Consider the following 15,186-nt stretch of genomic DNA (forward strand, 5'->3'; position numbering starts at 1 on the left):
AAGAAAAAACTTGCCCTGCTCGTTTCCTATAAACTTTCCCCCTCTCACCTTAAAGGAACGCCCTCTAGCATTTGACATTTCCACCCTGGGAAAGGATTCCAGTTGCCTACCTACCTGTGCCTCCCATAATTTTACGTACTTCTTTCAGCTGGGTGGGGAGGGGGGCACCGAGAACCAAGTGGGACCATCGGGACTCTAATGAGTGCTTTGCAACTGTCGGTGGAGACTCTTTACGCACTTTGTGTAATGTATGCAAATACAAAGAATTTCACAGTACCCAGGTACATGTGACAGCAAAGTATCATTGAATTGATAATCGGCTGCCTTCTGTTTTCAATACAAATAGGGTGCGTTTTGAAAAACATTGTAGAAACTGTGCAGAGAGCTGCAGTGTTACTCTGGTTCCTGGAAAGGACAATGGCTGTAAAACGCGTCTCACAAATGTATTTATGTCTTTTTTATAGTATCCACTTAAGCAATATTTTCTCAGCTATAATCTAACAGCTTGAAGCCAACCTGTTTACCGCAATGGTTTGGAATGTTAATTGCCGAATAAAATGAGGCAACTGGAATTTGTACTTTGTCTGAGAAGACGTTTTATGCAGCAAAGTGGGTGGGATGTGAGGTGTAGTTGAGCAGTGCAACGCCCCACCGTGGAGTTGGGCAGGGCAAGGCCCCACGGTGAAGTTGCACTGGGCAAGGCCTCACGGTGGAGTTGGGCAGAGCAAGGCCCCACAGTGGAGATGGGCAAGGCAAGGCCTCACAGTGGAGTTGTGTAGGGCAAGGCCCCATGGTGGAATTGGGTAGAGCAAGGCCACACAGGGGAGTTGCGCAAGGCAAGGCCCCATGGTGAAGTTGGGCAGGGCAAGGCCCCACAATGGAGTTGGGCAGAACAAAGCCCCACGGTGGAGTTGGGCAATGCAAGGCCTCCACGGTGGAGTTGGAAAGTGTAGGGACCCCACCTGCAATCTTCTGAAACTTCCAAGACCTCTAACAGAAGGTTATTTATCCATGAGCCTCTGCCTTTGGACAGAGCGAGTTTGAGGATGCAATTTATTTACGCAGCATATTGAAGAGAAAGAGGAGAAGATGCCTCAGTGCAAGTTGGGGGCTGGAGAAAGGGGGGATTCAGCGTGGGCAAAGAGGTTTCTCTCCCACTTCTCCTTTGGTGATCATCATTTCCAGACCTCAGAGACCTCCCCTCCCCCCGAACTCAGGGACTCCTGTCCCCCCACCATCCCTGCCACCTCCCCCACCTCTCTCTCGCTCTCTTCCCCCATTTCCAAGGGTCCTCCTCTCCGCAGGGTCCTGAAGGTCTTCCCAATCCCTTCCCCTCCCCGGACCCCAGGGGTCCACCACTCCCCTCCTCCCCCCCCCCCCCCCAAACATAAGGGGCCGCCCCTTTCCTCCCCTAACTCTGGGCCCTTACCTCCCCCAAACTCCATAGGTCTTCCACTCTTCTTCTCTCCATTTGACCCCATGTCCCCCCTCATCAATGATCCTTTGTTTCTCCTAACAATCCTCCTGCCCTCTCTCTTCCACTCCCTTCACACTTCACAGTGATACATACTGGACACTGCCGCCTACCTATTGCAACCTATCAGTTCAGGGAGCAAGCGAGTTGCATTTATTTTCCTTCCCACCTCCGAACTGAGTAGTATGAATTGTTTTCATTGTTTATTTGTGTACTCCAAGTGCACAGAAAAATATAGTGTTGGTTTGAAGCTCCCCATTGTTTACATTGGCATGCTTTTCAGTGATGTTTCATAAGGATACCTGAACTGATGTAGCAGCATTAGTCACCAGTCAACTGTGCAAGAGTTGCCTGTTCTGATCATTCAGTCCTGCTCTCATTTAATGAGATTAAACACACTCCAGGCTGCAGTGAATTGAAGCCTGCAGATTGGAGTGGCTGTGAAGGCGGTATCCAAGGGAATATCCATTGTGAATAACCTAGTAATATTGACATTGACCCATGGTGTTTAACAAAAAAGCTCTTACATTTATCCAACACCAATGTCCAACAATAGACAATAGATTTTTTTAAAATAAGGCACAAAGTGCTGGAATAACTCAGCAGGTCAGGCAGCATCTCTGGAGAACATGGAAAGGTCTGAAGAAGGGTCTCGACCCGAAACATCACCCATTCCTTCTCTCCAGAGATGCAGCCTGTCCCATTGAGTTACTCCAGCATTTTGTGTCTACCTTCGATTTAAACCAGCATCTACAGTTCTTTCCTAAACATGGATAGGTGACCTTTCGGGTCGGGACCCTTCAAGTTTTGAAGATAGACCTCTTCTTTACATGTTTCTTTACATCTTTTCTATCAGCCATAGAATTATGTGTCCTCAAATTGTTCGTTGTAGAGGTAAAGCTACCTTTTAAAAGCTGTTGATCACGGATAAATGTTTATATCATCATCATCTTACTCTTTGAACCTACACGCATAAGAACCTAATAGTCCTCAGCTGAGGAGAAGCTGGCAGGGTAACTAATAAGATGTGACCAGCTGCTGAAGATGTTTGGACAATTAAACTGCTGGCAAGCTAATACTTGTTTTATGTTGTGGATAATGAGACACAGCATGGCCATGAACAGACCTATTGCAATCACTTAAGCTACTGATTTCTTTTTTAGTATTACCAATTTCTACTCAATGTCCAATTTGACTGAATGGTGTATTTATAAATTATCATATTGACTGAATTTATAAAATCCATAAAATAAAAAAGTGTATTCCAATTAGCAGCTGCAATTTCGCATACATACACGCTAACTCTGCTCAGTTTTGAGATGTCGCTCACCCGCGATTGTAACATTTTCTCCCACACTCTACATTGCCCGCTGTAATAGACATGTCCTACATCCTTAATTGTAACAGGATCCGACAAATCCTGCACAGCTCACTGTAACACACACCGACATTGCCTCTCCTGATCACTGCAACACTGACATACTCCTCACCCATCACTAACACACTTTGACATGGCCTCCGCCGTTCAGTGTAACACTCTATATAGGCCCTATACTTCTCGTTCTTTACGAGAATGATCCCAGGGATGATTGGGTCAACTTATGATGCACTGGGCCTGTACTCGCTGGAGTTTAGAAGGATGAGGGAGGGGGGACCTCATTGAAACTTACCGCAGAGTGAAAAGCCCGGAACAAGTGGATGTGGAGAGGATGTTTCCACTAGTGGCAGAGACTAGGACCAGAGGTCATAGCCTCAGAAAAAAAGGTATGTACCTTTAGAAAGGAAATGAGGAGGAATTTCTTTAGTCAGAGGGTGGTGAATCTGTGGAATTCATTGCCACAGATGGCTGTGGAGGCCAAGTCAATGGATATTTTTAAGTCGGAGATTGACAGGTTCTTGATTTGTAAGGGTGTCAGGGGTTGTGGGGAGAAATCAGGAGAATGGGGTTGAGAGGGAAAGATAGATTAGCCATGATTGAATGCCAGAGTAGACTTGATGGGCCAAATGGCCTGTTTCTGTTCCTAGAACATATGCCCTTTACTGCCCATTTATCATATACTTGGCACACTGCTTCTTATATTGCGCCTTCACCTGCTTTCTGGTCACTATAATGTGCTATAGTATGCCATGCCATTTGGTTTTGCTGGGTATTTTTCCCCAACAGACCAATAAGCTGATTTTATAACACACTGTTATAGAGACTGGCTAAATAGAGTTTACAATGATCACTCTTGAATAACCTGTAGTTTTGAAAATCTTAGCATGCTCACCATAAGACTGTATATCCTACATTGCTCACTGTATCAATCTCTATAAGATCCTTAAACGTTCACCATGATATCATGTATCCTACACTGTTCTGTTACATTGTCTATCCTACCATGCTCACATAACAATATATCCTGCAATGCACACTGGCACCCTATATATCTCACCCTGCTCACTCGGATACCATTTATTCAACACTGCCCATTGTCACAGCATCTATACTTTCTACCTTGATCAATGTAATAATGTGTCTTCTACATAGCTCACTGAAATATTGCATACTCTTGATCACTGCAAACCAACACTGTGACTGTAACACTCTACTTTCTGCATTGTGCCTTGAGTTATTGATAATTTAACTCAAGGCACATTGCAAGTTTTAAAGGCTAGTTGTATCGTGTGTAAAATGAATAAAGTACATTAATCACAAGCAATAATGATCAATATTATTAAAGTCCACATACTATTTTTGCTTCTTACCATTAAAGTAATTAGCCTCCTCTGTTAACCGCCCAGAGTAAAAGTCAAACAATAATTGTATGCTTTCAATAATAAGTAGTGAAGTGTTTTAAAAGTCGAACAAATGTTGAAGGATGTAGCATAATCATATCAGAGAAAATGAAAATCTCAAATCGAAGTGATTTCAAATCAAGCATGGCATTTTTAGAAATAAAAACTGCAAATTCGTGACATCTAAATTAAAAGCAGAAATTGTTGGAAACGTTCAAGAGATCAGGCAGCATCTGTGGAGAGAGAAACAGTGATAATGGTTCAGGTCAATGAAACGTTTCATCAGTTCTAATGAAAGCTCATCGACCTGAAACACCAACTGTTCTCTGTTTCTAGTTCAGACATGCCTTTTTGCTTCCCACTTACTGCGAAACCGTGATTCATTGCAGTTCTTTCCAGTTGATTCATTGCTTATTGAATCATTTGGCTTTTTTCGTCTGTGCTGGCTCTTTCCAAGAACAAAGCTATTAATTCTACTCCCTTTCTCTCCAATTCAAACAAGACCAGGTCAATGACCTTTAGTGACGTGTGGTACTTCATCAAATGACTTCTGATAGTTTGCATTCACCACATCTTCTGCACTGCTCCTAACCACCTGATCAAATAAAACTCAGTCAGGTTGTCAAATACAATTTGCCCTTAAGAAATTTGTCCAAAATGTCCTTTGCCAGCCTATCCCTGCAAGTGACTGTACAGGAGAGATGTACCAGAATGAATTATTGTTTCTACGTTTCACCAGTAGCAAGATTAAATTCCCTGTCCTGTAATTGTCAGGTTTATTTTTCTCCCTTTTCACCTATAGGATGAAACGGTTCTTCTGTCACCTTGTGTAAATGAAGGGGACTTGGATGTCATGTAAAACAAGTATTAGCTTGCCAGCAGTTTAATTGCCCGAACACCTTCAGCAATTGGTCACATCTTATTGAATGAAGAAGGGGCTTGGGTGTTTACATGTCGTAGCTATAAACTGTTATTAAAGATCTTCATGCATTTGTTAAAAGTTGCAGCACCAAAGGCAGACTTTCTGTGTGTGAGCCGGGCTTTCAGTGACCTGAGGAAATTAACCCTACTGCATGGTCGTGTCTACACTTTTGTTTATCCACAAAGGAAATTAGACCTCCATGTGCCCATAAATCAAAATCCCTATTTAGCTATAAATGATATTGTTTTGGTTGCATGTATTCATTCTTAATAGGAGACCTGTACACAATGTGCTTCGGTTGTTCATTTACCAATATTCAGACGGAGAGCCTGCACTTTCGTTCATCAAATATTGAAATTCTTCAATCAGTTTGGCAAACACAGTACAAACTAATACAGTTCAAAGAATTGATCTTCATCAGGATGGACATTGAGAATAATGACCGATAAGTGCCATTCAGGCTGTTATTAGGTGCAGTTTGGCAATGCCATCGTCTGTTAGAGATGCTTGTTTTATTTGGTTTGTTTATTTATCTTGGCCTGAACTCATTGGTTGAGCTAAGTAGTATTTTTTTTAGATATGGCGCTGGAACAGCCCTTCGGCCCACCGAGTCCACGCCGACCAGCGATCAACCTGTTCACTAGTTTTACCCGACACACTTGGGTCAATTTACAGAAGCCAATTAACCTACAAACCTGCACGTATTCGGGATGTGGGAGGAAACCAGAACACCAGGAGGAAACCCATGTGGTCACAGAGAGAACATGCAAACTCTGTACAGACAGCACCATGCTCAGGTTTGAACCTGCGTCTCTGGTGCCGTAAGGCAGCAAATGTGCCACTTTGGTGCCCCAGGTTCCCTTTTCATGCAATATTTCTGGTGATTCCACCGTGCTGAAGTCTAGCATTTATCAGAATATAAAATGAGCATAAAATGAGGAAGTTATTAAAAAAATTCTCAGGGATAGGATTCATGTACACTTGGAGAGGCAGGGATCGATCAAAGAGTTTCAGCATTGCTTTGTTAGAGCGAGAACCCAGTTGGTCAATTTGATTGAGTTTTTAAAGAGGTAGTCAGTGTATAGATGAGAGGAATGCAGTTGATGTAGTTTACCTGGCCTTACGAAGACCTTTGACAAGCTCCCACTAAGAGATTGGTCCATGTAAGATATTACAGTAGTGGCACATAGACAGAAACAAGTGCAGGTTTCAGTCAAGCTGTTGCCAGTGTGGGTCTTCTTTATTTTGCAAAAGTAGGCTGTGCATACTCACACACATATTCAGACTGATAAGATAATGAATATATCACATGGCACAAATCACACCATTTGGTACTTAGTTCTTAAAGGTACAGTTCCCATTATATGCACTGCAATCCAAGAGTTTAAAGGCTACTAGACCAAGTGGACCCGTTGGGCCCAAACCTCTCCAGCATTGGTGCAGCACCCTGTCCTCCCGTCCTCCCGTCCTCCCCTCTCTCCTCAACCCCCCCTCCCCTCTCCCCTCTCCCTTCTCCCCCACTCCCCCTTCCCCCCTCCCTCCCTCCCTCCTCCCCTCCTCCCCTCCCTCCCTCCTCCCCTCCCATCCCCTCCTTTTAAACTTAAAAATGTCTCATATAACAGGGATTATCTCTCTCTCTCTCTCCAGCTCCACCAATAGATCCATCACGGGTGCAACACATTCTCCCAACCTGCCTGTACTTACCGACCTACATCGTGAAGGACTTTCCAATCGCCCGTTACCAAGGACTCCAGTTTGTAAGTTTAATGCTCATTTTCTGCTTCTTTGACCCAGTTCATGAGAAGATTAATCTGCTGCTTTTCTGGCTGGAGCCCATTCGGATGATTAAAACCTAATCCAGTTATCGTTTGACAGGAACGTTGATCCATAATTCATTTCTCCCCAATATGTTTCAGTGCACACAGAACTATTGATAGTGATGGATGATTTATCAGTGTGATTGGTGTTCCTATGGATGTTATGGAGATCTTGCCTTGACGGAGTTTGTCATGCTGAAGTATTTAAAGGTGCCGTGCATTTTGCAGCTGCTGTTGGGGAGAATGGGTAGGAAATAGAGGCTGTTATTAAGTTAATGTAAATTAAAGTACGCCACGTGCTGGAAATTTCAAATAAAAACTGGTCACACACAGCATCTGTGGAAATGTGTAGGAAGGAACTGCAGATGCTGGTTTAAACCGAAGATAGACACAAAAAGCTAGACAATAGACAATAGGTGCAGGAGTAGGCCATTCGACCCTTCGAGCCAGCACCGCCATTCAATGTGGAACTCAGCGGGTCAGGCGGCATCTCTGGAGAAAAGGAATAGGTGACGTTTTGGGTCGAGACCCTTCTTCAGATCCAAATATATCAACTTTTTAAGTTGAAAGCCCTGCATTGTGAAGTTGCTCAGTTCCATTGTCATGGACATTGGAAAGGCCCAAGTTATCTGTATTAACACAGGAACAGGCCCTTCGGCCCATAATATCTGTGCCGAGTTTGTTGCCAAATTAAACTAATCGCTTCTGCCTGCATCTCCCGCTCCCTCCATTCCCTGCATATTCGTGTGTTATCCAAAATCATCTTAAATGCCACCACTGTATTAGCTTCTACCACCACCCCTGGCAGGCACTTACTTCATTCTTTACTCTCTGCTACTGTATTGTCTTTCATAACACAACGTTTTTTTCATAGCACTAAGTAAACAACAAAGGATTTTGAAAGTGCAGGATGTTGGTGGCACTGACATAAATCCACATCCATTTTCTAAGGATAACTTTCTCGTTAATGAAAAAAAAAAACATGTACTTATATAAAGCAGACCTCTCGTAATATCCTAATGCTCATTTTGCTTTCAATTGCAATGATTAATATCATGCAGTAAATAAAGCAGCCATTTTCAAATCTTTGGATCCCACAAACAGGAGGGCAATAAATTATGGTGTTAGTTAAGGGAATGTTATTAACCAGCTTACTTTTCAAATGTTGTTAAAGAATCTTGTGGGGCATCCGGAATTAAATGCATGCAAAGAAATGGAGATGACGTGCAAACTGTTCGATAGTAACTCTGCAATTTGATTTTACACTTGAGGTGTAAAAGGTGTTGATGCCAAGTTGATTCTAAGGTGGTCTGACATGGCTGCCAATTTGGAAGTGCCTAGTTGTCACCCCACCCCAGATGAGAATGGTTCAAAGCATTGCATCTCCATTGATTTTGCATGCTCTCGATGCTAGATTGGAAGGCCAGCCTAGACTGTGTGATGATAACCTAAATGCTTGTATTTGCTTGCTTAGGTTATATATTTCACTACACTGGAACGCCACTTTTAAAATCAGTTTGGATAAAATCAGAGTTCCTTAATGAAAAACGTCTTAATATTTTTGAAAATGGCACCTCAGTGTCCATTTTATTCTGAGTCTGTGTATGTGAGTGGCAAGTTATATATTGAACAACGTTAAATGGGCCGAACAATTGGTTGAAGCTTATTGTCCCAATTGCTCAACTGGTCATTTAAACTAAATGTCAATTTCAAGTGCAATAAAAAATGCAAAAAAAGCTTTACTATTTAATGAAGTTACATTTAGGATAATGTTAATATTGTAAACTAGCATTCATTGTATTCACATTTTCTTTTTGTGGAGTTTTTACCTTTCGGTTGCATGGAATTATTCTTGTAAGGTCTGCACTTAAACAATTAATGTGGACTAACGTTTCTCTGGTGCTTTATAGCTCTCTGTGGTGAATATGTATCTGATGAGAGATGTGCTCTGTTTAACAATTTCACAAGTTAGACACAACCACTTCATGGGATTTAAAGTGGATGTTCACTCTTTAATCAAGTTGCCTTCCATCCATACTAAGGATGCACAGAAATAAATAAGGAGCAGCGCAGTGGCAGAGATCGTTCCCTGCCTTACAGCACCGGAGACCCGGGTTCGATCCTGACTGCGGGTACTGTCTTTATGGAGTTTGTATGTTCTCCCTGAGACTGCGTGGGTTTTCTCGAGGCACTCCAGTTTCCCCCCACACTCCAAAGACGTACATCTTTGTAGGTTAGTTGGCCTCGGGGAAATTGTACATTGCCCCGAGGGTGTAGGATGTGTTAGTGTACGAAGTGATCGTTGGTTGGCATGGACTCGGTGGGCCAAAGGGCCTGTTTCGGCACTGTATCGCCAAAGTAAAGTAAAATCTAAAGTAAAGCATTACTTTAGATTTTAAAGTCTAAGTACTTTTAAAGTACTTAGGCACGATTGTGAAATTGGGCAGAAATTCCAAGAAAAATTGCAGTGGTTGGGTTCGAAATCAATGCTCCATTAACCTAAGTACAACCTGTAATTCTGCATTGTATTTTGCATTTAAAAATACTCAATGTCAGGGGAATTTAGTTTAGTTTAGAGATACAGTGCGGAAATAGGCCCTTTGGCCCACCGAGTCTGCGTCAACCAGCGATCCCCACACACTAACATTATCCTACACATTAAGGACAATTTACAATTCTTACCAAAGCCAATGAACCTACATACCTGTACGTCTTTGGAGTGTGAGATGACACCGGAGCTCCTGGAGAAAACCCAGACAGGTCACAGAGAGAACTTACAAACTCCATACAGCACCTGTGGTCATGATCGAACCCGGGTCCCTGACGCTGTAAGGCAGCAACACTACCGCTGCGCCACTGTACCGCCCGTGATGGGAATAAATTATAATACAGGTATTCATCATAAATATGAATCTCCATTTGGTTGATTTGATTTTAAATATCTTAATACAACTGAAACAGCCCACTGGTCTTTTACCCATTCATGCTACTTAGTTCTTTAATTCAATACTTTGGTAATTGAAAATGTTTTAACGTATGCCTACAGGAAGCTGCATCTAATAAAGTGAGATTAATTTGAAGACCCCCCCTCCCCCTTCAAGTAGGTATAAATTGAATAAATACTCTTCTAATTATTTCACGACAGTGACATGACCTGTTTAATAGGAGAAACAAGGAACTGCAGATATTTGTTTGCACAAAAGGACACAACATGTTGGAGCAACTCAGTGGGTAAAGCAGCATCTCTGGAGACCATGGATAGGTGACGTTCTAGGATGGGGGTCCTTCTTCAGACCGATCTACCAGTCTGAAGGAGGGTCACAACCCGAACCGTCACCTATCCATATTCTCCAGAGATGTTACTTAACCTGCGCTTGGTATACTTCTGTTTTGTAGGAGAGCTGGTTACAGGTGTCATTTGTTTTTAAAACAATGTGCTGGGCAGAAGTTCTGTGCAGAATGCCTGAGCACTGTTGGGTGAAAGCATGAAACATGCTGGAGAACCATTGTGTGAGCAAGGGACCTCCCATTCTACCTCTGCACTCTCCACAGAACACAGGGCTGGGCTGTGATGTACTGAGCTGAGGAGATGGATCCACTTTGCATCTGGCTATGAGCCAAGTCTAGCTATTAACTGTATACTTCTCCCCTTACATTCGACGTCACAAAGTGAAGTATATAAAACTATGAGAGGTATTGATAAGGTAGACTATCTTGCTGATGGGGTAGATAGGGTAGACCTTTATCTCAGGGTGGAAATGTCAAAGACTAGAGGAGTTCAGTGCAGGAGCAAAGAGGTCCTTCTGCAGTTGTACAGGGCCCTAGTGAGACTGCAGCTGGAGTACTGTGTGCAGTTTTGGTCTCCAAATTTGAGGAAGGACATTCTTGCTACTGAGGGCGTGCAGCGTAGGTTCACTAGGTTAATTCCCGGAATGGCGGGACTGTCGTATGTTGAAAGACTGGAGCGTCTAGGCTTGTATACACTGGAATTTAGAAAGATGAGAGGGGATCTTATCGAAACATATAAGATTATTAAGGGATTGGACACATTAGAGGCGGGAAACATGTTCCCAATGTTGGGGGAGTCCAGAACCAGGGGCCACAGTTTAAGAATAAGGGGTAGGCCATTTAGAACAGAGATGAGGAAAAACTTTTTCACTCAGAGAGTTGTAAATCTGTGGAATTCTCTGCCTCAGAGGGCAGTGGAGGCCAATTCTCTGGATGCTTTCAAGAGAGAGCAATGAAGACTCAATGAAGAGTTTGTGGGATATCAGTATGTCCACATTCTCCAAAGTGTTTGTCTTTGTTATAACAGAGCACTTATAAAAGAATAATGAATTGGCTGTAATACACTTTAAATCAGCCTTGGACTAAAGGGCATAGCTTTCAGGTGAAATGGTAAAATTTAAAAGAGATATGCTGGGTGGTGTGTGCCTGGATCGCTCTGCCTGGGTTGGTGGTGGAGGCCAATACAAAAATGCCATTGAAGAGGCCTTTAGATAAGCAGATGGATTTGGAGGAAATGGAAGGATATACTGTAAATCATATAAAGGCAGAGGGGATTAGTTCAACCTGACCTCACGTTCGACACACGCATTTGTGGGCCGAAGAGCCTATTCCAGTACTGTACGGTTGATGTTCAAATGGTATTTCTCCCCTCCAAACCATTAAAGGAGTCTCCTCTGGACAACTGGGCAGATAGAGTGGTTCCAATTCACCTGCTCGTGAATATAGGCAGGGCACAAGTGATAAAAGACAGTGGCCTAGTGCCTATGTTCTGCTGTGGCTGTAGTTCGTCAAAAACGCTGCTGCGTAAGGCAAGCGAAACAAGGATGGAGCTTTGGGCCAAATATCCTTTATTGACGGTGAACAGAATCATAACATCAAGCAATTAACATTCAACTAACATGGTTGTTGGGGGTGTACGAACATTCAGTACTTACAGAATGCAAACAGAAAATGTTGGAGATACTCAGCAGTTCAGGCAGTCTGTGTTTAAAGAGAAGCAGTACTGTAAACAACCTGCCTTGAATGATTCCCGTTGTAACTAAATTAACATATCTATCACTTTTCATGCGAACATCTGCAGTTTATTTCCTTCTCAATATAAACTACCTTGCTTTCTCTTTTAGAAACCTATTAAACATGTAACAACAGTAATTATGTATATTAAATTATTCTATCAACTATTTGCACACAGTGTACAATTATATAAATAATTGACTATTTTCAAAACTATCTGTAAAGTCAACAGTGCTAAGCTAAAATCTACCCATTTCTAATTCTCGGCCTGATAAACCCAACGGGTGACGTCGCCAACAATCTTCATAGAACAGTACAGCACAGAAACAGGCCCTTCAGCCCACAATGCCTGTGCTGAACGTGATGCCAAGTTAAATCATTACCCCTGCCTGTTCATGATTCATGCCCCTCCATTCCCTGCATATCCATGTGCCCTTTTGAAAAGCCTCTTAAATATCATTATCATTATCGTATCTGCCCCCACCACTCGCCCTGGCAAAGCTCTCCAGGCACCCACCGCCCTCTGTGTCAAGAATCGTGCCCCATATTTTCTTTAAACTTCGCCCCTTTTACCTTAAAGCTAGGGAAATATCAATGACACTTTGGGGGAAAAAGTTCCCGATGTCTATCCTATCATTTTATATACTTCTGCCAAGGAGATCTGTTCTGTTTGATTTTATCGGAGATCTGTTCACCTCTTCCCCTGTTTGACCACCAGGCTGTAGCCTGAATAGAATGGTTTTATCCTCAGTGCCCTATGCTTTGTTGCTCCTTCAAATTACACATCCAGTGGGTCAAAAACTAATATAGACAATCCAATCTAAAAGGGCGGCAGGGTGGTGCAGCGGTAGAGTTGCTGCCTTACAGCGCGAACAGGGCCAGGGACCTGGGTTAGATCATGACTACAGGTGCTGTGTGTGCGGAATTTGTACGTACTCTCTGTGACCGTGCAGGTTTGCTCCAAGTTCTTCGGTTTCCTCTCACACTCCAACGACGTACAGGTTTGTAGGTTAATTGGCTTGGTATCAATGTAAATTGTCCCTAGTGTGTGTAGGATAGTATTAACGTGCGGGCATCACTGGTTGTTGAGGATTCGGTGGGCCGAAGGGCCTGTTTCCATGCTGCATCTCTAAACTAAACTAAATTAAGCTAATCTGAAGATTGCACATTTCAGCCAGGATCACATGTTTAGCAACCTTCACTCAATCAGGCACCATGCACCAAATATGATTTGGATAAATCTCTGAAGATGCAAGATTAAAATGCCCGCTTAAACTTTGTGCAATATCCTCAAATAAATCACAACTGTATCTCTTACCTGTCAGTGAGAATACATCCACTCTATCCAATCTCCTTATAACTACAGCCCTTTAATCCAGTAACATGCTGGTGAATCTCCTGTATCTATATACTAAAACTCTCCTTTGTTTGTTTGTTTGTTCCTGAACTTACGCCAAAATGGTACACGATCGCTCGACAATTTTAGGCCCACCTTACTCACCGTCATCCCTTTGGTGCAAATGGAAGAAGTTTCATTGAAATCAGTGTTATATTTTTAAAGTTATTCACATTTTAAAGTTTAAATCTATTTCCTAGGGAGGGAGAGGGAGGGAGGGAGGGGGGAGGAGGGAGGAGGGAGGATAAGGGGGGTTGAGGGGGATGGAGTGGGGGGTGGGGGGGATAGGGAGGGGGTTGAGGGAGGATAATGGTTGAGGGGATGGAGTTGGAGGGGGGAGGGGGAGGGGAGGAGGGGGGGGAAGGAAGGGGGGAGGGAGGGAAGGGGAGAGGAGGGGGAGGAAGGGGGAGGGTGGGAGGGAAGGAGGGGGGCAACCAATGCAGGAGCAGTTTGGGCCTAATGGGTCCACGGTCTAGTACTCTCTATATTGCAACCTAATCCTGCAGCATTGTGACCAGGATTGCACATGATATTCAAAGTGCCCCTGCATCCCAAAGGCATGTGGGTTGATACAGATAATTGGATAAGGAGTCATAGAGTCACACAGTATGGAAACAGGCCCTTCGGCCCAAGTTGCCCACACCCCAACCAACATGCCCATCTACACTAGTCACACTTGCCTACGTTTGGCCCTTGCCCCTTCAAACCTGTTCTATCCATGTACCTGTCTAATTGCTTCTTAAATGTTTTGATTGTACCTGCCTCAACTACCTCCTCTCACAGCTCATTCCATACACTCACTGCCCTTTGTGTGAAAAAGTTACCCCTCAGATTTTTATAAAATCTTTCCCCCTGCACCTCAAACCTGTGCCCTCTAATTCTTGATTCCCCTAGTCTGGGCAAGAGACTCTGTCTGTCTACACGATCTATTCCTCTCATGATTTTACACATTTCTTTAAAATCACCCCTCATCCTCCTGCGCTCTAGGGAATAGCATCCCAGCCTGCCCAACCTCTCCCTACAGCTCAGCCCCTCGAGTCCTGGCAACATCTTTGTAAATTTTCTCTGCACCCTTTCCAACTTGACAACGTCTTTCCGAAAACATGGTGCCCTTAACGGAACACAATACTCTAAATGTGGACTCACCAACGTCTTATATAACTGCAGCATGACCTCCAACTTCTATACTATCATATTAAAAAAGTGCCCCGGATGTGCAGGTGAGTGGTAGAATCGAGACCCTTCTTCAGACTGATGTCAGGGGGGCGGGACAAAGGAAGGATATAGGTGGAGACAGGAAGATAGAGGGAGATCTGGGAAGGAGGAGGGGACGGGAAGGACAGAGGAACTATCTAAAATTGGAGAAGTCGATGTTCATACCACCGGGCTGCAAACTGCCCAGGCGAAATATGAGATGCTGTTCCTCCAATTTCCGGTGGGCCTCACTATGGCACTGGAGGAGGCCCATGACAGTGCTGCATCTCTTTACTACTATGAAGTATCTATAATTTACTATGGTAAATTGGTATGTCCAAATTCTCCAACGTGTGTGCCTCTTTTATAACAGAGTGCTAATAAAAGAATTATGAATTGTTTGCAACAGACTTTAATATTGTAACACCCTGTGGACATGAAAATATGCATTAACTTCCTTCCATTATTTTCTTATTGTGTAGAGATATACTGTGCTGTCATGGTCTAATATCTCAATTCACCCAACCGTCGCAAACCACAATTAAGCACTTAACCTTTTGTAGCCTGCCATTTTTGTAATACG

At 43.3% G+C, this 15,186-nt stretch overlaps 1 protein-coding gene across 2 annotated transcripts in view; it reads left to right on the forward strand.

Annotated features, from left to right (window-relative positions):
- LOC144602254 (N-acetyl-beta-glucosaminyl-glycoprotein 4-beta-N-acetylgalactosaminyltransferase 1-like) overlaps positions 1 to 15,186 on the forward strand; it is a 569,664-nt gene that overhangs the window by 482,320 nt on the left and 72,158 nt on the right. For both annotated transcript variants that reach the window (XM_078415127.1, XM_078415128.1), the window contains exon 11: positions 6,822 to 6,931. In XM_078415127.1, coding sequence (XP_078271253.1) covers positions 6,822 to 6,931 — 110 coding nt within the window. The remainder of the gene's footprint in view (positions 1 to 6,821; positions 6,932 to 15,186) is intronic.

Source organism: Rhinoraja longicauda, chromosome 18 (genome assembly GCF_053455715.1).
Source record: "Rhinoraja longicauda isolate Sanriku21f chromosome 18, sRhiLon1.1, whole genome shotgun sequence".
Classification (NCBI taxonomy): Eukaryota; Metazoa; Chordata; class Chondrichthyes; order Rajiformes; family Arhynchobatidae; genus Rhinoraja; species Rhinoraja longicauda.